A 23,420-nucleotide genomic window follows, 5' to 3' on the forward strand; every position below is an offset into this window, starting at 1 on the left:
TTACAGGGTGTTTGCGCTTAACAGAGCCTTAGAGATTGAGATCCAAGATGCTATACCCATTTTGCAGATGAGGGGAGGGAAGCAAAGTCTCACTGGGGCCTAACATAACTCAGTTTCACCTGGCAAGCCCATCCCTTAACTCTCAGAGAGCTTTCTATTGGTGCTCCAGGGCCTCTGGCCACAAAGCTAGGTGAGTCCTATCTCTCCATCACACTCACTCTCCCACCTCACCTCTACTGAGTACAACTCCTACCCTAAGGCCTTAAAGTCTTCCCCAACGCCTCCTCTCATTCTTCTTCCATGAGGATGTTCCTCTGTTTGTGAGCTAGGCAGTCTGCTGTCCTTTCTCATTTTTACGATGAAATACACAAAGTATGGGTCCATAGACCTCATGCTGGAAGGAAGCCTGGATAAAAGACGGCAAACTCAAGGGCCTACAAGAGCCAAGCTGTGGCACTCTTCACCTAAAGGGAGGCTGGGCCCTGCCATCAGACAGCAGTCATGAGAGGCCCAGAGTGGCTAGGTCTTCTCATTTTTTCCCCCATAATAGCTTTATTGACATAATGTACATACCATGCAACCCATCCATTTAAAGTACACAATTTGGCCAGGCATGGTGGCTCATACCTTTAACTCCTGCACTTTGAGAGGCCGAGGTGGGCGAATCACCTGAGGTCAGGAATTCAAGACCAGCCTGGCCAACATGGCAAAACGCAGTCTCTACTAAAAATACAAACAATTAGCCAGGCGTGATAGGCACCTGTAATCCCACTACTTGGGAAGTTGACACAGGAGAATCGTTCGAACGTGGCAGATGGAGGTTGCAGTGGGCTTAGGTCAGGCAAAAAAAAAAAAAAGTAAAATACGGCTGGGCAAGGTGGCTCACGCCTGTAATTACAGCACTTTGGGAGGCCAAGGCAGGCGAATCACTTGAACCCGGGAGGTGGAGGTTGCAGTGAGCCAAGATCGCGCCACTGCACTCCGGATTGGGCAGCAGAGTGAGACTTTGTCTCAAAATAAATAAATAAAAATAAATAAATAAAAAATAAGGTACATAATTCAGTGGTTGCTTATTGACTGATTTTTTTTAAACTAGAATTCCCTAGGTTTCCAGATAATTTTCTTGATTTTTAAATACAAGATGATTAAAGTGTTTTTAAATGCAAGTCAATCAAAACTTGTCAGTAGGCTGGACTGACAGGTGACTTCTGCCTTTCAGAACATAAGCCCCACCATGGCCGCAATGTGTCTTGTTTACAGCTCTGAATCTCAGGGCCTGACACCTAACAGATACAGTATTCACAACTTTCTGAATGAACAAATCTGGAAAGTATTTTGCCAACTTGTAGCTGCAGAACCCTACAACAAATCATGCTCTAAACTGTCCCAAATATTACCATGTCAAGAAACTCAGTATCTCCTATGACAACTGAATCCATTTAGGGGCACTGTTAAAAGTTACTACTTGACTAGAGGCAAAACCTACTAACCCTTCATCTTTCACCTGCCATCAGAGCTTTAGGCCAAGTGCAAAAGATCTATCAAAATTCTGTATTTCAAGACAAGCAGCATTTCCCACCGCACCCCCCAAGCTTTGATTCCCTGGGCAAAATAACCCTAGTTCTTCAACCACTCCTTCACAGAAGGAGGCATGCAGCCCAGTAAGCCAATTCTTCTAGGTGTTCCTAATTTCCTGTCTCCCACATTCCTAGAAGCAGCATCCAGTCTCTCATACCCAACCTTGCACTCACCATTTCCAAACCCCACTCCTACACTGGGCTCCAAAACCAGGCTATTCCGTCCATTTAATTCCGTCCATGTAATTGCTGTCTCTTCCTCCTATCACTGTTAATATACACGCAGAACAGGAAATACATATCCAGAACAGAAACATCAGAGAGAGCTCTGCTTCTTCAAACTCAAAGCTGCAGAAAGCCATGAGAGAGTGGGAGAGTTTTACTGCAAAACACCTGAGCTCATCTCTGACCTTCTAACACTAGGGCATTCTCAAGCACCACAACTTGAGCTTCTCACTGTAAAGATTACGGTCCCCAGTGAGTCCTCAAATTCCACTTCAATATGGAGTTGCATGAGCCAGCCTAGAACAAGGTCAGAAAAACTGGCTCTGAAAGTTCATGTAGGCTAGCTACCTTTCTGTGTATACTCAGAACCAAACTGCAGCAATCAAGGGGCAGAGGACCCAGGACAACAGAGGAAGACCAGTTATAGTACCTGACTTCTGTTAAGCAAATTGAAGACCTGGGCCAAACTCAGGGCCTCAAAAGAACATTCAACATTCTTACTATGCGCCTGTAATCCTAGCTACTCTTGAGGCTGAGGCAGGAGAACCGCTTGAACCTGGGAGGCAGAGGTTGCAGTGAGCTGAGATTGTGCCATTGCACTCCAGCCTGGGTGACAGAGCAAGACTCCATCTCAAAAGAAAAAAACAAAAAAAAAAAACAAAAAAACTGCGTCCAGGTTGGGTGTGGTGGCTCACACATGGCATCCCAGCACTTTGGGAGGCTGAGGTGAGAGGATCACTTGAGCCCAGGAGTTTGAGACCAGCCTGGGCAACATAGTGAGACTCCATCTCTTTTTTAAAAAAAATTAACTGGGTGTGGTGGTGTACTCCTATGGGGTCTCAACTACTCTGGAGGCTGAGGTGGGAGGATTGCTTGAGCTCAGGAGGTCGAGGCTATGTTGAGCTATGATTGTGCTGCTGCACTCCAGCCTAGGCAATGCAGTGAGACCATGTCTCAAAAAAAAAAAACCAAAACAAAACTGGCTGGGCGTGGTGGCTCCCACCTGTAATCCCAGCACTTTGGGAGGCTGAGGCGGGAGAGTCACTTGAAGTCAGGAGTTTGAGACCAGCCTGGCCAACATGGTGAAACCCAGTCTCTACTAAAAATAAAAAGTAGCTGGGTGTCGTGGTACACACCTGTAATCCCAGCTACTTGGAAAGCTGAGGCACAAGAATCGCTTGAACCTGGGATGCAGAGGTTGCAGTGAGCCGAGATCATGCCACTGCACTCCAGCCTGGGCAACAGAGCAAGACTAATTTTTGGATTTTTAGTAGAGGCAGGGTTTCACTGTGTTGGCCAGGCTGGTCTTGAACTCCTGACCTCAGGTGATCCGCCCCTGCTTGGCCTCCCAAAGTGCTGCAAGTACAGGTGTGAGCCACCGCGCCTAGGCAGCTTTTTCTTTTTGAGATAGTCTTGCCCTGTTGCCCAGGATGGAGTGAGTGCAGTGACACACTCATCTTTCACTGCAGCCTTTACCTCGCAAGACTCAAGTGATCCACCCACCTCAACCTCCCCAGGAGCTGGTATTACAGGCACATACTACCATGCCCAACTAATTTTTTTTTTTTTAAGAGATGGGGTATCCCTATGTTACCCAGGTTGGTCTCAAACTTCTAGACTCAAGCAATCTGCCCACCTTGGCCTCCCACCCAAAGTGCTGGGGTTACAGGCATGAGGCACTGTGCCCAGCCAGGACACAGTTTTTAAGAGTCAAAATCGGATGTACTAGCACATTACATGTGGGGTCACCAAAAGACATTTACTTTTTAGAGACAAGGTCTCACTCTGTTGCCCAGGCTGGAGTACAGTGGCACAATCACAGTTCACTTGCAACCTTGAACTCCTGGGTTCACATGATCCTACCATCTCGGCCTCCCAAAGTGCTGGGATTACAGGTGCGAGCCACTGCAACCAGCCAGAAAAAAAGAGAGGTGGCAAGGATGATCTTAAGGTCTTTAGTCTGAGCAATTAGAAGGATAGAAATGCTTAACGTCTCCTGAGTCTCACTTTCCTCATCTGTGAAGTGGGAATAAAAAGAGCATCTGCTGAGCCAGGCGCAGTGGCTCATACCTGTAATCCCAGCACTTTGGGAGGCCAAGGTGGGCAGATCATCTGAGGTCAGGAGTTCGAGACCAGCCTGACCAACATGGAGAAATCCTGTCTCTACTAAAAACACAAAAAATTAGCCGGGGGTGGTGGCACATGGCCATAATCCCAGCTACTTGGGAGGCTGAGGCAGGTGAATCGCTTGAACCCGGGAGGCAAAGGTTGCCGTGAGCCGAGATTGCGCGCATTGCACTCCAGCCTGGGCAACGAGAGCGAAATTTTTTCTCAAATAAAAAAAAAAAAAAAAAAAGCCTCTGCTCAGCAGATCACTTGGGCTAGAACAGGTGAGACACTCAGTAAATGGTGACTATTATACCACTATTACCTATCTCTGAATTATCAGGAGCCTAAATAAATTAGTTTAAGTGAAAAGCAGAGCAAAAACCATACAGAGTCCTATCTCTATCAGATCATTTATCTAGATGGCTCCTGGCTACTGTGGGACTTAAGTTCCTCTGAAAAGCTTGCAACTCCATTCTAAGGCAAAGAGAAAAGACAACTTTGAGTGGCTGGAATGTATGTCTTGAGAGTAAGGCTGTTACCACTAGTTTGGAGAGTAATTACAAAGTGGCCTGTAAACAAGGCCTGTCATGAAGGAATCATCTAGATTTACCAACAGCACATCAAACTGAGATGGAGAAGTCCCACGCCATGTATGACAGATTTACCAGGCTGGCTTTACAAAATTCATCTATGAAGACCCACACTCCTCCCCTCCCCACACCTAGGGCTTTGCCAGTCTAAAGGTTCAGCCAAGAAAAAAAAAGGTGCCACACTAGGACTGTCCTTGATTCTGGGAAAATCTTTCAGGAAGACATCCCAGGCTATTAGCCATGGGAAGCTGGGCACTTGCCCCTGGTAACTATCACAAATAGCCCTTCTTGAAAATTCAGCTAACTCCTGATTATCCACTCAGTTGAGGAAAAGCACAGATAAACCCTCAGAGTAAGTAATTACCAATATCTGGCTTTGGAATGCAATCTTCTGAAATTAAAAAAACTTACATCTTACATCTGTGTAGGATGTTTATTTTTCAGACGGAGTCTTGCTCTGTCACCTAGGCTGGAGTGCAGTGACACGATCTCAGCTCACTGCAACCTCCCCCTCCCAGCTTCAAACAATTTTCCTGCCTCAGCCTCCTGAGTAGCTGGGACTACAGGTGCAGGCCGCCATGCCTGGCTAATTTTTTTGTATTTTTAGTAGAGATGAGGTTTCACTATGCTGGCCAGACTGGTCTTAAACTCCTGACCTCATGATCCGCCTGCCTCAGCCTCCCAAAGTGCTAGGATTACAGGTGTGAACCACCGCACCTGTGCTGCCCCGTACTTAACAGCAATTTGACCCTCTAAACAACCTCAGCACCAGGATTAGCCCCATTCTGTGAATAAGGAAAACAGAGGTTAGACAAACAATCTAAGGTCACAAAGTGAGAGTAGAGAGACGTACCCTGCTCATGTTCTAATTTAAATTCCATCACCGTCCCCCTTCACATTGATGTGCTGTTTCCCATGTTTTCACTAGCGAGGTATCAAACACTTACTTCTTTTCTTGAATCCCTGGCAAGGTAAGGCCATCCTTTCTCCTGGCCACTCCCTTAGGTCACTCTGGACCAGCCAGGGAGGTTTGTGAGTCTGGACTGAGGCACCTGCTGAACCTCCAGTGGCCCCAACACCCTAATTACTCCCTTTGAGCTGTCTTGGGTTTTGCAAACAGGGGCACTCCCATCTGCCAAGCTCTTCATTTTAAAGAGGTTTTTGTGGTTTCAGGCCGACTCCTCCTCCTTCTCCTCCTCCTCCCCTGCCCACCTCCCAGAAAAGGGAATGGGTGCTCAGTAATAGCTATTAGATTGCTTACTCCAGTTCAGGTCCCACTGTAGACAGTGGGTGGGTCAGCAAAAAGACCCCATCCCTCAGGAGGTTCAGCGTTCAAGAAGGTTTGTGACTATCCTCTACCTCCCAAAGGGCCCCACCTCCTAAAAACCTTCCCCTACCTGAGAGGCACTCACTTCTGGGTCAGTATGAAACGCAAACTACCTGTCCAGAAGGAAAGGGGCCAGGCCAGCTGAAGGCTCCCAATGAAAGCTGCTTCCCACTCTCCCCTTCAAAGGGTGTCCTAATTGTGACCTCTCCTTAGAAGAAGAGAAAGTGATTCACACTATATTGCTTCTTGGCCTTTTGGCTAAGATCAAGTGCACGATAGGAAAAAGCCTTAAGTCTCATTGAATAGGCTAACCAAGCAGTTTTTAGCTAGGGGTGCACAATATATCCAGTTACACAGTTAAAAATAATCATAATACCATTATCATCCCTGACAAAATAAGATAATTTCTTATCTTAAAATAGTCAAATTTCCTCAGTTGTCATCAAAACATCTTTGGACATTTGGTCAAGAATCAAGATCCAAACAAGATCCACAACAATGCACGACTGATGTCTCAACTCTCTTCATCTGTAACAGTTCTTCCTTTTTAAAAATGCCATTTATCTATTGGAAATAGTGTGTCTTGTATTCTCACATTTAGAAACTGAATAACTGCCTACCTCATGGCTAATTAGTCTGTTCCTGTAGCCCCATTTCCCTACAAACTGGCAGTTAGATCTATGGTTCTGTTAGATTTAGGTTCAGTTTTTATTGGTGGAGGAAATTTTCAGGCAGTGCTGTGTGCTTTCAGACGCTGTAAGGCACATAACGTCTGGCTGCTCCATTATACACCCTCAAGCCATCGACTTAGGTTCCTGAAGCCAGAAGAGTTTCTCCAGCCTCCAGAGAGCTTGATTCTTAATCATGATGCAAATATAAAGCTACACATATATAAAGCTATACTTTGGTTTCTTTCTTTTGTGGGAAGGGAGTTTTAGAAAAAAAGTTTTGATACTAGAAAACTTTTAAGACATTTAGACCTAGTCTAATATGCTGATTTTACAGATGAAGAAACAGAGGCACAGAGAAAGCAAAGGGTTTGCCAGCGTCCACATTGCTGGTCATGAGCATGATCAGAAGTAGCTCCTAGGGCCAGGCACCATCGCTCATGCCTGTAATCCCAACCCAGCACTTTGGGAGGCTGAGGCGGGTAGATCACCTGAGGTCAGGAGTTTGAGACCAGCCTGACCAACATGGAGAAACCCAGTTCTACTAAAAATACAAAATTAGCCGGGCATGGTGGCGCATGCCTGTAATCCCAGTTACTTGCAAGGCTGAGGCAGGAGAATCGCTTGAACCTGGGAGGTAGAGGTTGTGGTGAGCTGAGATCGTGCCATTGCACTCCAACCTGGGCAACAAGTGCAAAACTCCATCTCCAAAAAAAAAAAAAAAGTAGCTCCTAATAACGGTGAAGTAGCTTTGACACTGCAAGGTCATGGTGATGCCCTAGATCCACACAGACACCCAGGTAGTACAACCAGGGCAATCTGGGGAAGGGCCCACACCCAGGAAGCAAAGCAGAGAGTTTTACATGCGCCCAGTTCAGTGCAGCAGAGGATATCTGGGGCACCACGGGATTGCTGAATTATAAGCTTTTTAAATTTTGGGCCAGTTGGTTGCATTTCAAAGGGACACAGAAAAAAATGATGCTCAGAACATAAACATTCAAGTCTCAGACCTTGTTCCAAACTTCAGCACTAGGTTTCTTACTACACACCAAGTTAGAGGTGTACACAAAACAAACCTACTGACTACCCCAGCTACAGTGGATGTGGGCTTGTGGAAATGATATACAGACACTTATCGACTTAAGATGGTGTTACATCCTGAAAATACCATAAGGCCAGCCATGGTGGCTCACATCTGTAATCCCAGCACCTCAGGAGGCCTAGGCCAGCAGATCACTTGAGCCCAGGAGTTGGACACCAGCCTGGGCAACACGGCAGAACCCCATCTCTATAAAAAATACAGAAAAAAATTAGCCAGTGTGGTGGCATGCACCTGTAGTCTCAGCTACTAGGGAGGCTAAACTGGGAGGATCCTTTGAGCCCAGGAGTTTGAGACTGCAGTGAGCTATGATTGTGCCACTACACTCCAGCCTAGGTGACAGTGAGACCCTGTCTAAAAAATAAATAAATATAATTAAATTGAAAATGCATTTAATACACCTACCTACTGAACATCAAAGCTTAGCCTAGCACCAGGTACCATGGCTCATGCCTGTAATCCCAGCATTTTGGGAGCCCAAGGTGGGCGGACTGCCTAAGGTCAGGAGTTCAAGACCAGCCTGGTTAACGTGGTGAAACCCCGTCTCTACTAAAAATACAAAAATTAGCTGGGCATGGTGGTGCACACCTGTAGTCCTAGCTACTTAGGAGGCTGAGGCAGGAGAATCGCTTGAAGCCGGGAGGTGGAGGTTGGAGTGGGCCAAGATCACACCACTGCACTCAAGCCTGGGCGACAGAGCAAGACTGTCTCAAAAAATAATAATAATAATAAAAAAAATAACAACTTAGCCTAGCCTATCTTAAATGCACTCGGAACACTTATATTAGCCTACAGATGGCCAAAGCATCTAACATAAAGCCTATTTTAAGTGCTGAATGTCTCATGTAATTAATTTATTGAATACTATACTGCAAGTGAAAAACCATGGTTGTATGGGTACCTGAAGTACAGTTTCCAATAAAAGTGTATCACTTTCTCATCAACATACAGTCAAAAAATCATAAATTGAACCATCATAAGTTGAGGACTATCTGTACTCTCAAGTCTCACGGCACTACACGTGCACCAGCCACAGCAAACTTTCAGTCCAGTTAGACTGACTTTTCCTCATATCCCTGACAGCACACATGCAACTCCCCCCAAAGAAAATCTTCACAAAAGGCAAATTAAAGAGTTAAAATTTATTTTTAAAAAATTCATCTCACCACATTCCAAAGCAAAAAACAGCTAATTCTTAAGAGTCACCAACCTTTAAATTATCCATCCCATGCCCTTCATGTCTGTGGATAAGCAAAAGTCAAGTTTTAAGAGACAGATCCCATACATATCATGGAATACTGATATAACAAAGAAAAGGAAAGATCTGCATTCAGCAACCCCATCATATTACAGGTAGAGAAAAGCAGAGACCCAGAGAAAAGTCCCACCAAGACCCAGAGTAACAACTTCTACCTGCCAGGCACTGGGCTAAATACACTTATTATAATAATGAATGCTCGTAATACCCCCATGAGGCAGGTAAATCATAAATACCTATTACACAAATTAAGAAGGTGAGGCACAGAATGGTTAAATAACTTGCCCAAGGAGGCACAGCTAACAAGTGGTAGAGCTGGCATTTGAACCCACGCAGTTTGACCCCAGAACTTTCGCTATATATCATCTCTTAACTTAGACATCTTGGACCTTATACTTAGAAGGGATATGGCTAGGATAAGACAAAAATTTTAAACATTTAAAAATACTCTGGGGAGGGAGGGAGATCTAAAAAACCAAAATGCAAATCCCAAGACTTAAAACTACAAATGTAAGACTTGGATGCTTAAAGCAGAATACAGAACCCCACAAGAAAGGAGAGATATCACAAAACATATTTTATTACTAGTTACTGCATGTATCCCTTAAAGAACCAAAACACCAACATCTGAGCCAAAAGCAAGGCTAAAAATAGGCATTTACAGCAAGCTTTGGAAAGCTTTTAGTTTGCTTATGAGGTACTCATTTCTGTAGACTCCCAAAAACATATGCATCACAGAACACAAAAATTCCCAAGACCACACAGCCACTCCACTAGTGTCACATTTAAATTTGTCGAAGCTGTAAATAAAACCAGGGCTGGAAAAGCACTTCAGAGATTCATGTAGGCTCCAGAGAAAGGGCCACCATCTAGCCTTATCAGACTGACAGCCCAATCACAGAATTCTCTCTGAAAATACACACAAGCCCTAACAACAAGCTTAGAGAGAAGCTACGGGATTAACCTGAGTTAGGCTGTCAAAACCTATTCCAAAGGTTCTAAATCAACGAGTAGACACTCTCTTACCTTAAGATTCCAAAAAACAATAACAGAGCAAATCTACCCTTACTGAGAATTTTGCTTTGGGCACTTAAAGCAAGTCAGCTTCTCCGCTCAAAGGAAAAGGTGAGATGCCAGCCAAGCTGTCTTCTTCCCACGATCAATAACCCCAGTGACACACACTATCAAGGGCTCCTGGACTTACACAAAATGCCAGCTCAGGCACCCAATACCACCTGATGTCATGGCTGATTTAAAACCCACAAGGCAGGTTCACCATTAGCCAAGCAGTAGGCAGGATGAGTAGCCCCATTTAAAAGGAGTGCTCTCTCCCGGGGATGATTATACCCTTTTGAGTTTAAAGAGTGGAGAAGGACCAAAGAGTGTTCTAAAGTTGTTTTCCCTCATTCTGTGGGTGGATAGGAGGGATGTGAAAGAAAACGGAGGTTTCAGCACTGTCTTTTGCATAAGAGGGCTCTGGAAGGGAAAGGGGGGAAGGGAAGGAGGGGTGAAGGAAGAGAACACAGTTCGAGGGACTGTTAGTAAACCCCTAATGTCCTCTCCTCCAAATGAAGCAACCTGAAAAGAAATAAAAATTGCAACATGCTGTTTTCAGGACTGGCTATTCTGGCTTCCCTAGGACCAGCAGTGCTTCTACTTCTTTGACTGTGAGAGCATTAAGCACCCCCTTTATTTTTAATGGTTTAAACCAGTTAGCCTCAATCAGCTACGGCAGGAGAGGAGTTTTTTTTTTAAAGCACCAGGGCTACGACCAGAGGCCATCATTCTAACTACAAGACAGTTTCAAACCGACCCACCTCCAACGGACCCAAAACCAAAGAATGGAGACCCGCCCTATGCGCCGGCCGAGGGAAGAGTGGGCGCGCCCCCCCACCCAAGCCGACGATCTATTCTCGGCAAAGGCAGGCCAGGAGCAGACTCCATATTCTGCACCTCCTCTCTCCCCACGCTGACACGGCTCTGCTGGGATTTCCTGCAACCCTTACCTCCCCCTGGAAAGGGGCACGGTCCAAAAGGACCAAAACGCGGAGGAGGGAGAGGGAGGACTCGCGGAGCGCCGGTCGGCAGTCACATGCTGCTCCCCGCGCGGGGAGGCACCACGTTGTCCCGGCTGCAGAGGAATGCCGGGAAGGGGGGACGCGCACACACCCGCGCCGCGCACACGCACACTCGGCGCCGCGGGCCCGCACCCGCCTGCCACCCCCAGCGCCGCGGCCCGCGCCGAACGCCGAGGCCGAGCGACCCGCGGGACGCCGGCGAGGCGCATGGCGCCCAACCGGCCCAGCCGGGCCACTCCCTCCCCCGCGGCCACACGCCCCTCAAGTCGCCGCAGGCCCCTCACCCACCTCACATTTTCCGCCAACCTCCTAACTGGCTCCCCCAGCACACTCGCCGTCGCGCTCCTTAAGGCGGAAGGTGCCCGGGATCGGGGAGGGAAACCACCGAATTCGGTAACACGATGGGTTTCTTTTCCCCATAACTGACCCCTCAACCCGTCTCCAAATGGCGATTCTACTGCCCAATATCATCTCCCCGAGAACAAAACTTGTTAACTTTTAATCCCCGAATCCGTGCGGCCGGCATGTACTCCGCGCCGGGCACTGGGTTGCCCGTGACATATGCTCATTAAACATTTACAACATGGGGAGGCTCGCAGCGCTACCAAAACGGCTACCAAAACGGGGAGCGCCGGGCGGGGTGGGAAGAGGGGCTTCCCAAGGAAGGTTCAAACCAGAAACCGTCTCCTACACCAGCATGCGGTGGGGTTCGTTTCACTGAAACCAGCGCCCACCCTCTGCCGACGAGGTAGGCCCGGATCACACCGTTGCCCACTAACCGCTGAGGCCCAGGCGGTGGCCGTAGCCTCCCGGAGGCCGGGCCCTCGGGCAGGGGCAGATCCCTGAGTGTGCGGTGGGGGGAGGGCGCAGCGACCAGGATCAACCAGGACGCAATTTAAAAAAGTCCCGAGTCACCATGACCGGTAGCGGACCCCGGGGCCCTGGAGGTGCTGGGGGAGGGGACTCCCATGTCCCCGGAAGAGGCCCCCGGGCCCAGGAGGGCAAGGAGGGAAACCCACCTGGGGGGGACTGTCCGTTCACGGTGGTCAGGACCGGCTGCAATGCGTTCTTAGTCCACGGGTTCACCTTGGGCGGGGGGGCTTCCACGAAGTCCCGGCGCCCCGCGCCCGCGGCTCCGGCAGCTCCTCCGCCAGCGCCTGGCTCGCCGCCGCCCTCCTCCCCGTCGCTGACGGCCGGGCCTTCGGCGCCGGGCAGCTGCAGCGGCCGCGGGCTCTCGCGCTCCTGCTGCCCGGTGCCCTCCTTGAGCGGCTTGGCGCAGGGCGGCCGGGGTCTCCGAGCGCCGCTGTCCGGCTCCCCCCCGCGGACGTCGTTCGCCCCGGGCTCGCCCTTGCCCTCGGGCGCCGGCGGCGGCTTCTTCCTCACCAGCCCCCCGTGCTCTTCGGCCTGCAAGAGCGGGGCGCCCCCAGGCAGGAGCGGCTCCACCTGAGTGGCCATCTGCGCGCCCGCCCCCCCGGAGAAGCCGGGCGCGCCCGAAGCTGCCTCCCCCGCCTCGAACTTGGCTAGCAGGGCGCCCGCGACGCCTTCCTCCGGGGCGCCGGGCCCCAGTCCCTGCGGAGAAGGGTCGGGGTTCACGCGAGGTGCGGCCCCCTCCCAGTTAGATGCAGCCGCGGTAAATCCGAGGCCCACTAGCGGGGCGGGGGGGGAGGAAGGCCCCCCACTCTGCGGTCCAGGCCTCCTTGGCGTGCGTCCCCCCCCGCCCGTTCCTCGCAAGGCGCCCCCACCCCGAGCCCGGCAGGCTTCTAGTCCCGTCCCTCCCTCCCCCCCGCCCCCGGGGCGGCCCGGGCTTCCCGGCTCGGGGGCTGCAGCAATATGGACGGACGGGGGAGAGGCGCGGCGAGCCGAGCAGACCACGCGATCCGCGGCAGGCGGCGGGCGGGCGCGCGCCTCACGACGCGGCGGGCGAGGGGGGACGGCGCAGCGGGGGCGCGCCCGCCGGCCGGGCCCTGGGCGACGGGCGGGCAGGAGGCGGCGGGAGCGCGCGCGCACGGCTCCGCGGTCCTGCCCCCTCGCCCCGCCCCTCGTCTCCAATTCCTCAGAGCACCTCCCAGGCTGGGGGTAGGGACGCTCAGACCGGACGGGGGCGAGCACGTGCCTGATGCAATTCGGGAGTTGTCGGTGGGGGCGCTGAGGCGGATAGGAGAGAAGGCTGGGCGAGGAGGGGAGGTGTCTTAAAGGGCCAGCGCGTGAGAGCGGCTTCAGGTGGAGCACATGGGACCGGGCCACGCGGGCGGCCGGGCCTGCTCGCGCTCTTTAGGCTGGGTGTCAGATTCAGGGGAAGGATCCATTAGTGTCATGCCTGACTTCCGGGAGACTGAAGGGAGGACCCTCATCCGCCCCGAGGACGCACCAACGCTGCCCCCTCCCCTGTGCGCGGCGCGCCTGGCCCCTTCGGTCCCCGCTCGGGTGACCTTGGTTGGGTGAGCCGTGCGCACCTCAGTGGGTTGTGCTCCGCGTTTCGCCGCCGCCGGGCCTGGCCTCCTGGGCCTGGAAGGCGATTCTTTAGCTCTTGAGGGCAGCGGGAGCCTAGGAAGTGGGAACGGAATTACCATAAGCCCTCACCCAGACCAGGCCCTTCTCCCCACCGCGAAACCTTGTATTTATGGGCAGGAAATGTCTTTTCTTTTAAGTGGATGTTGTTTTTTTTCTCAAGAATTGCTTTGGGCGGAGTTGAACCGTCCCTGGATTGGGACTTCTGAGATCTGAGATTTTATCCTGGCCCTGCCCCTTACCATCTGCAGCAGTGACTTCCAGCTTCGTGGGCCTCAGTTTCACTATTGTAAAATGAAGGAACAACGTATGACAGCAGTTTCAAACTTCAATGTACATTCTGTTCAATAAATACTTACTGACCTCGTACTGTGGGGGCCTTGCAGGGTTCTAGGAAACGGGTTTCGTATAAACCAGGCTAACGAAGTCCCTATCCTCATGGAATTTATTCTAAGGTGGGGAAAGAGACAATAAAAAAGTGATAAATTATTGTCTAGTATCTATGAAGACAATAGTTAAACTGTGGTAATCAGTTAAACTAGATGGGCTACTTTTGTTTGGGTGATAAGGGAAGACTTCTTTGAACGCACATGCCAAAATATTAGGAATCAGGCTCGGTCTGGGACTGGACCCAGAAATCTGCGTGTCTAGCAAGATACCTTTGGTGCTTATGACTTCACTTAGGGAAGTCCTGGCTTCTGACTGGCTGTGATCCCACGTGCTCACATAACATAACAGCCTGGAATGTTGGCCATCTCCAAAACAAGAATTAGAGCACACGACCTGCTGGATCTAGGAGAAGACTGAATGAAAAGCCTCTTGGAACTGCCCCAGCCAGCAAGGCTGAGCTGTAGGATTGTTGTAACCTGTATGGGGGAGAAGTACTGGTAGGGATAGCCAGGTAATGCCATGTCTAATTCCAACTCTTGGGTTATTCAGCCTCCAAACCTTGGCCAGCTAGCCGCACTTCCCTGGACCCCTCTCCTGGTGGAAAAATGGGGGGAAATAATGCCTGACTTGCTTCCACCCTCTGAGCTCCTGTGAAGGGTCAAGTGAGACAATGTTAGTCAAGGTGCTGTGTAAATTTTATAGACAAGCCAGTACTTCAAAAGAGCTACCAAGGAAGGTAATGTTACTCAATGAATTACACCAGGAATCTACTAAGTGCATTACATGTCCTCTTAATCAGAAGGTAAATTATTGCACATTGCCACTGGAATGCACTATTTATTTATTTGAAGAGATAAGGTCTGTCACCCAGGCTGGAGTGCAGTGGTGTGATCATGGCTTACTGCAGCCTCAAACTCCTGGGCTCAAGCTATCCTCCTACCTCAGCCTCCGAAGTAGCTAGGACCACAGGCACGTGCCACCATGTACAGCTTTATTTTTAAAAATTTATTGATAAATATTACCTGAAGAGATTATTCACTCTAGACCCTCTCTAAACTTTGTTAATAGGGGACATAATTATTATTGTTGGTCGTTCTTTTTGTAATTGGAGGTAGAGAAGTACCCTCCCCTGACCCCTGAGAACTTGTGAGGGTACGAGGGCACTATGTGGACAAGAAACTCATTCATGCTACTCAGCAGTCAGAGACAGGGTTGAACAAGCATGGCCAGGCCCTGCTGTGTAGAGAGTGAAGGCGTATTGAGATTTGCCTACCCTGGGCCTGCCCCAGAGAGAGGTGAACTAGGGCCAGAGAAAGTAAGAGACCTGTGTGAAACAACATCTTTTTTTTTTTTTTTTTTTTTTTTGACTCTCATTCTGTCGCCCAGGCTGGAGTGCAGTGGCGGGATCTCAGCTCACTGCAACCTCCGCCTCCCGGGTTCAAGCAATTCTCCTGCCTCAGCCTCCTGAGTAGCTGGAATTACAGGCGCCCGCCACTACACCTGACTAATTTTTGTATTTTTAGTAGCAACGGGATTTCACCATAATGGCCAGGCTAGTCTGAAACTCCTGACCTCAGGTGATCTGCCCAACTCAGCCTCCCAAAGTGCTGGAATTACAAGCGTTAGCCACCATGCCTGGCCGAGACAACATCTTACACTTAGAAGCTGTTAGAACTAGAAAAAGGAATCATGATTACTCATTTTCCTTGTTTTGCAGATGAAGAAACCAAAGTTCAGAAAAGTAAAGTTCCCGCCTGGGCATGGTGGCTCAAACCTGTAATCCCAGCACTTTGGGAGGCTGAGGCGGGCACATCACCTGAGGTCATGAGTTCGAGACCAGCCTGGTCAACATAGTGAAACCCCCGTCTCTACTAAAAATACAAAAAGTAGCTGGGCGTGGTGGCGCACACCTGTAATCCAAGCTCCTCAGGAGGCTGAGGCATGAAAATTGCTTGAACCCAGGAGGCAGAGCTTGCAGTAAACCGAGACTACCCCCACTGCACTCCAGCCTGGGTGACAGAGCAAAACTCCATCTCAAAAAAAAAAAGAAAAAGAAAAGTAAAGTTCCTTATCCAAAGTCACACAGCAGAGCCTGACAGAGCCAGGTGTCATACTTGAATCTCTTTATCATAAATCTAGTAGCTTTTTCTACATTAAAATAATGAAACTGGGTCTGGGCACAGTGACTCACACTTGTAATCCCAACACTTTGAAAGGCCAAAGCAGGAGGATCGCTTGAACCCAGGAGTTAGAGACCAGCCTGGACAACACAGTGAGACCCTATCTCTATTTCTTTTAAAGTTTTAATAAAAAAAAGATGGGGCCGGGTGCGGTGGCTCACGCCTGTAATCCCAGCACTTTGGGAGGCCGAGGCGGGTGGATCACGAGGTCAGGAGATCGAGACCACCCTGGCTAACACGGTGAAACCCCGTCTCTACTAAAAATATTTTAAAAATTAGCCGGGTGTTGTGGCGGGCGCCTGTAGTCCCAGCTACTCGGAAGGCTGAGGCAGGAGAATCACCTGAACCCAGGAGGCGGAGCTTGCAGTGAGCCGAGATTGCGCCACTGCACCCCAGCCTGGGCGACAGAGCGAGACTCTGTCTCAAAAAAAAAAAAAAAAAAAAGATAGAATTGGGATTTGAATTCAGGTTTTTTTGATTCCTAACCAACTATAGTATTCTATATGCATATATTTCTAAATACAGTCATCCTCCCTTATCCTAGTGTATGCCTGAAACCCCAAATAGTACCAAACTCTATACATACTATGTTTTTCCTATGTATACATACCTATAATAAAGTTTAATATATAAATTAGGCACAGTAAGAAATAAACAATAATAATAAAATAGAACAATTATAACAATGGACTGTAATCAAATTTATGGCTGGGTGCAGTGGCTCACGCCTGTAATCTCAGCACTTTGAGAGGCCAAGGCAGGCAGATCACAAGGTCAGGAGATCGAGACCATCCTGGCCAACACGGTGAAAACCCATCTCTACTAAAAATATAAAAAAATTAGCTGGGCGTGGTGGGCGCCCGTAGTCCCAGCCACTCGGGAGGCTGAGGCTGGAGAATGGCATGAACCTAGGAGATGGAGCTTGCAGTGAGCCGAGATCACGCCACTGCACTCCAGCCTGGGCGACAGAGCGAGACTCTGTCTCAAAAATAAATAAATAAATAAATAAAATTTATGTAACTGTGCTCTTTCTCTCTCAAAACATCTTATTGTATATAATATTTTCTGACTACAGTTAACCACAGGTAACTGAAACATCAGGAAGCAAAACCACAGATAAGAGGGGACTACTATACTAGTCATGATCAAATAGTCAGGAATAGCTACTTTTATTGAGTAACTAGTATACACTAGGTTCTATGGGAAATACTTGACATTCATTATCTCATTTAATCCTCATGATAACCCAGTGGGATAGTTATTATTTCCCTAAATGCCTACCGAGCCCCTACTATGTGCCAGGCTCTACAGGCTAGGTGCTGGAATGGTTATTGTCTTCAAATTACAAAGGAAGGCAATTGAAATTCAGAAAAGAAAGTAAGGTGGGTGCTCAGCGCCACAGGCAGCAGCTAACTATCAGAGTGGGGTGTTTCAGGGTGTTCCGTATCTCCAGGCCTTGTTCTTACTCACTGCATCACTCTGTACAGCCTACCTCTCTTCCCTCCATTGCCATATCCGTAAGTACTTATGGAGAATCCCTCAAATACTTAGGCCTCAGGAAGATACCAAACAAGTTGAATCCTATCTCTCTAAAGGGTAAACTCTAATTAGAGGAACCAAATAATTGAGCAATATTTAACCTGCGGCCAAAAAAAAAGAGAGGCCAAAAAAAGAGACAAAATATGCTTTAGGCAGAAAGTGACAAAGATCAGGCTAACTTGTGCCTAGAGTTTAAACACATCATGTGTTTAAACACTAGGCCAGGTGCTGTGTATCACGCCTGTAATCCCAGCACTTTGGGAGGCAGAGGTGGGAGAACTGCTTGAGTCCAGGAATGACTATCCCCACTTTACAGATGAGAAAGGAGGCTCAGAGGAAGAGGGGTGGTCAAGAGACCCACCTGGGCAACATAGTGAGACCCTGTCTCTATAAATAAATACATAAATAAATCAGGCGTGGTGGCACATGCTTGTAGTCTAAGCTACTCAGGAGGCTTTGGTGGGAGGATTGCTTGAGCCTGGGAGGTAGAGGCTGCAGTGAGCTGTGATTACATCACTGCATCCTAGCCTAGGCAACAAAGTGAGACCAAACCTTGTCTCAAAAAATGAAACCCACCAAATTAATAAAATGGGTCCAAATACGTATTTAGACTGGGCCGTGGTGGCTCATGCCCGTAATCCCAACACTTCAGGAGGCCAAAGCAGGTGGCTCTCTTGAGCCCAGGAGTTTAAGGTAGGTCTGGGCAACACGACGAAACACCATCTCTACAGAAAAATACAAAACATTCCCAGCACTTTGGGAGGCCGAGGCGGGCGGATCACAAGGTCAGGAGATCAAGACTATCCTGGCTAACACGGTGAAACCCCGTCTCTACTAAAAATACAAAAAAAATCAGCCGGGCTTGGTGGTCAGCGCCTGTAGTCCCAGCTACTCCAGAGGCTGAGGCAGGAGAATGGCGTGAACCCAGAAGATGGAGCTTGCAGTGAGCTGAGATCGCGCCACTGCACTCCAGCCTGGGTGACAGAGTGAGACTCCATCTCAAAAAAAAAAAAAAATTATCTGGGCATGGTGGCATACACCTGGAGTCCCAGCTACTGGGGAGGTTGAGGTGGGAAGATCACCTGAGCCTGGGAAGTTGAGACTGCAGTGAGCCATGATTGCACCACTGTACCCCAGCCTGAGGAACCCAGTGAGACCCTGTCTCAAAAACAAAACAAAACAAAAACCCATTTGTAATTAATTATATGCTTATTTGCTCCTTGTGCAGACAACTTCCTAAAGAGAGAGCAGGCTGCGTGAGAGACTAGAGAGCTGGGGGAATTGATTTATAACCTGGGTCCCATCTCCAAGTTTGCTGAATGACTTTGGGCAGCCTCCTGAGCCTTCCATCCACGAAACAGGAAGCATATCTGCCCATCTGGCTTATGAGCAGGAAGAAAATACAAAGTTTACATGAAATTTTATTCCAGTGGAGGGGGAGCAGTGAATAGGTAAAGAAAGGAAGAATGGTTCCTTATCTGTGCTTATTATAAAGGAAAATTTAACATGCTTGGATATGTACTAGTTTTATTCCCTTTGAGATTGGTTTCCCAAAGAGCCTTGTGTTTCTGGAAGAGCTTGGGCTAATCACTTACTTCTTCTGCTATGGGGCCCCTTGGGTATGAAGCCTCTTACACTGACACAACGTGAGTGGGGTTAGCATAGGGAGGGGCCTTGGCCAAAACAGTGCCAGCTGGGGAGTGTTTTTCAAGATCCTGAAGACTCTTGGGCCTTCTGGCACACATCACATAATTATTTCAGTTCTTGGGAAGAGGCTCAGCCAGGATCTTCTCTTGTGAAGTAGATGTAAACGGCAATAGCTAACATACAAGGAGGAGGTGGGGTGGGGACTGACTATTTCCATAATTCCTCATTTAACCCCCAGGCCAATCCTTTTCCATGACTATCCCCACTTTACAGATGAGAAAGGAGGCTCAGAGGAAGAGGGGTGGTCAATGAGGAGGATGGTTTGCAGTGAAGAAGGTCTGATAAATAACTTTTAACACACTCACCCCTCTGAGTTGGAAACAAGCACCATCCCAGCCTCTTCTCATCAGTTCTACCTATGCAGCCTCTTCTCCCATCCCCACTACCCTCCCTGGAGTTTTGTACTTCCCAAGTTGTCCCGTGATGGGCTTCCTCACTAACTGTACTCCCACTGTGATCCAGTCTACCACACTTGCCTGTGTCAGCTCTCTGGCTCTATGATGGACTCAGACCCCGCCTCTGCTTTGAATCTCCGCATTCACACCCAGCACACCCTGACCCTAACTAACCTTCCTGTCCTACTGCCTTCCAGCACACACCCTACACTCCAGCAACAGTGGACCACTTACTCCTTCTTTAACTCAGGAAATATGTATTGAGCATCTACAATGTACCAGATACTGCTAGGCCCTGGGCATAGAAAAGTGAGCAAGACAGACATGTTCCCTACTTCCCAGAAGTTTCCCATGTAAACCCCTGTGGGCTCCATGTTTTCCTACCTCCATTCATATAACATAGCTATTAATAGTGAGGTCATGACTCTGAATCCTGGCTCAACTACCTTGTGACTTTAGGTAAATATTTAACTTCTCTCTAAGCCTCAGTTTCCCCATCTGTAAATTGGAGATGATAATTCTACTTATCTCATAGAGCTTTCAGTGAGCCTTAAGTGAGATGTGTTTAATAGCACAATGACATTTATAGCAGAGTATATGCTAAGTAATATTCCCTTTCATTACTTTTATTATTACGGATAACACCTTTCCATTTCCACTTGTCCTGAATTCTACTTGTCCGTCAAGGCTCAGCACCAAATGTCAACTTCTTCACAAAATCTTATTTAATCTCCATAGTTAAAGTAGATTTCTCTGAACTCTTATCTCCTAGTGGCAGTTTTCCTAAAACATATATTTTTTATTTTCTCTACTCAGTTACGGTTACTTATGAGAATGCCTTGTTCATAAGTAACCATAAGGCAGGGATTATACCTTATTCATCTTAGTGTTCCTTGGAGTACTTATCAATGGTCACGAACAGGCCCTCAGTCTTTTCTGAACAAAAGAATAAATGAATGAATACAGGATCACTCCTGATTGCATCAATGTTTTGGCAACCAGAGCAACACTGTCAAGGGCCAAGTGCTACATTATATTTATATATATATGTCTTTTGTAAATGATAAAATATAATATAAAAATAAAATAGGCTAACTTTAGCAAACTGGAAAATTTTTTGGGGCTGGGTACAATGGCTCATAACTGTAATCACAGCACTTTGGGAGGCCAAGGATGGGAAATCCCTTGAGACCAGGAGTTCAGGACAAGCCTGGACAATATACTAAGACCCCGTCTTTAAGAAAAATAAAAAAGAAATTACCTGAGTGTGGTGCCGCATATCTGTAGTGCAAGACTGAGACAGAAGGATGGCTTGAGCCCAAGAGTTTGAGGTTGCAGTGAGCCATTGATCATGCCATTGCACTCCAACCTGGGTGACAGAGGGAGACACTGTGTCTTTTTCTTTTCTTTTCTTTTCTTTTCTTTTTTTGTTTTTGAGTCAAAGTCTCGCTCTGTCGCCCAGGCTGGAGTGCAGTGGCACCATCTCAGCTCACTGCAACCTCCGCCTCCCGTGTTGAAATGATTCTCCTGCTTCAGTCTCCCAAGTAGCTGGGATTACAGGTGCCCGCCACCTTGCCAGGTTAATTTCTGGTTTTTTTGTTTGTTTGTTTTGAGACGGAGTCTCGCCCTGTCACCCAGGCTGGAGTGCAGTGGCACAATCTCGGCTCACTGCAACCTCTACCTCCCGGATTCAAGCAATTCTCTGCCTCAGCTTCCCGAGCAGCTGAGATTATAGGTGCTCAAACGCCTGGGTAATTTTTGTATTTTTAGTAGAGACAGGGTTCACCATGTTGGCCAGGCTGGTCTCAACCTCAAGTGATCTGCCCACCACAGCTTCCCAAAGTGCAGGGATTACAGGTATGAGCCACTGCATCCGGCCCATTTTTTTAATTTCAGTTTTTTAGTAGAGATACTCTATTTTATCCAGGCTGGACTTGAACTCCTGGACTTGAGTGATCATCATGCCTTGGCTTCCCCAAGTGCTGGGCTTACAGGCATGAGTCACAGTGCCCAGCCAGTGACCCACTTGCTGTTTGGATCACCCTGTATTTTCCAAAGGGCTTTCATGGAGACAGGATAGATATGATTATCTTTGGTTGGCAGCTGAAGAACTGAGGCCTACAGAAGTTAAGTGACTTGCTCCAGGGTGCCAAAGCAGCAGAATCAAGATCAGAACCCAGGTATCACCCCTCCCATTCCAGATCGTGACACCACATCACAAGAGACACAGATAGTACTCATAGAAAACGCAAAAACCACACAGTTGGACGAACTCAGGTAACCATGTTTAAGCATTCCATGGTCAGGAAACATCCAAGTTCATGGAGACAAGTGGAAATTAGAAGCCAAAATGAGGGCATAAGGAAATTTCTTCGCAACATGACCATAACTAGTCCCGGGGTGAGACTGGCTGAGAGAACCGTCACTCAGTCAAACATGGGAGCCAAGCTCCAAGACAGAAGGGCCCAGCCCTACAGACTAGTGTGGAAATAAAGGACAAGACATGGTCCCTGCATCTGGAAACAAAACTCCCTACACCAGCACATTGTTCTCCTCACAGACCATTTGCCTGTCCTTCACATGTGGCACAGAAAAATGGGGAAAGGGTTTGATGTCAAAAGAGTTGGGTTTAGGTTGGGTGTGGTGGCTGACGCCTGTAATCTCAGCACTTTGGGAGGCCGAGGTGGGTAGATCATGAAGTCAGGAGATTGAGACCATCCTGGCCGGCCAACATGGTGAAACCCCATCTCTACTAAAAATACCAAAATTAGGTGGGCATGGTGGTGCGTGCCTGTAATCCCAGGTACTTGGAAGGCTAAGGCAGAAGAATCGCTTGAACCAGGGATTCAGAGGTTGCAGTGAGCCGAAATCGCACCATTGCACTATAGCCTAGTAACAGAGTGAGACTCTGCCTCAAAAAAAAAAAAAAAAAGTTGGGTTTAGGCCCAGCTTTGCCCACTTCCTAGCTGCATGACCTCAGGCAAGTCACTTTGTTTCTCTGAGTTTCAGTGTCTCCATCTGTAAAATGTCAGAAAGGGAATTGCTGGGTAAAATTCATTATGTCTTTGAGAGGATTAAATGAGCCAATATTTATGAAAGTGTTCAATAGTCTCAGCTCTGCCACCTACCAACTTTGTAACCTTGGGCAAATTCCTTTGTGTCTCTCTGCCTCAGTTTTTTCCTGTGTAAAATGACGATGATAATAGCACCTACCCCTGAACCCCTGAGGACTATTGTAGGGATTGAATTAATACACCCAAAGTACTCAGAACAGTGCTTGATATATAGTGAGTGCTGAATAAATGTTTGCTATTATTGTAAAGGGGGTAGTGGTCACTGGCATAGAGTCAGGAGAAGTATTCTTCAAATCTCACAAAGAAGGTGGAAGAAGTGTCACCCCATTTTAAAGATGAGGACACTGAGGCTCAGAAAGATGAGGTGTTTTATCTGAAGTCATACTGCTAGTTGGTGGAAACTCCAGGGTTTGTAAAGATTGCATATCCAAAAGGCCAGGTGCGGTGGCTCACGCCTGTAATCCCAGCACTTCGGGAGGCTGAGGCGGGCAGATCACAGGGTCAGGAGATCGAGACCATCCTAGCTAACACGGTGAAACCCCGTCTCTACTAAAAATACAAAAATGAGCTGGGAGTGGTGGCGTGCTGCCTGTAGTCCCAGCTATGTGGGAGGCTGAGGCAGGAAAATCCCTTGAACCGGCGAGGCGGAGGTTGTAGTGAGCTGAGATAGTGCCACTGCACTCCAGTCTGGTGACA

At 48.3% G+C, this 23,420-nt stretch overlaps 1 protein-coding gene and 1 long non-coding RNA gene across 5 annotated transcripts in view; one reads left to right on the forward strand and one right to left on the reverse strand.

Moving 5' to 3' along the window:
* The window catches only part of LARP1 (La ribonucleoprotein 1, translational regulator), a 61,300-nt gene extending 48,426 nt beyond the window's left edge, over positions 1 to 12,874 (reverse strand). Inside the window, exon 1 of one of the 4 annotated variants that reach the window (XM_026454433.2) lies at positions 11,951 to 12,874. In XM_026454433.2, the coding sequence (XP_026310218.1) occupies positions 11,951 to 12,386 (436 nt within the window). In that variant the 5' untranslated portion in view covers positions 12,387 to 12,874. Of the gene's footprint in view, positions 1 to 10,859; positions 10,992 to 11,950 lie in introns of those variants that run through there. The other 3 variants (XM_026454434.2, XM_026454432.2, XM_026454435.2) reach the window with 3 other exon arrangements.
* On the forward strand, positions 11,059 to 13,872 carry LOC113224850. The gene is made up of 2 exons (XR_003309453.1): positions 11,059 to 11,679; positions 13,603 to 13,872. It is a non-coding gene; the product is annotated as an uncharacterized LOC113224850 (long non-coding RNA).
* The last annotated feature ends 9,548 nt before the right edge of the window (positions 13,873 to 23,420 follow it).

The sequence above is a fragment of the Piliocolobus tephrosceles genome, chromosome 4 (assembly GCF_002776525.5).
Source record: "Piliocolobus tephrosceles isolate RC106 chromosome 4, ASM277652v3, whole genome shotgun sequence".
NCBI classification, from domain to species: Eukaryota; Metazoa; Chordata; class Mammalia; order Primates; family Cercopithecidae; genus Piliocolobus; species Piliocolobus tephrosceles.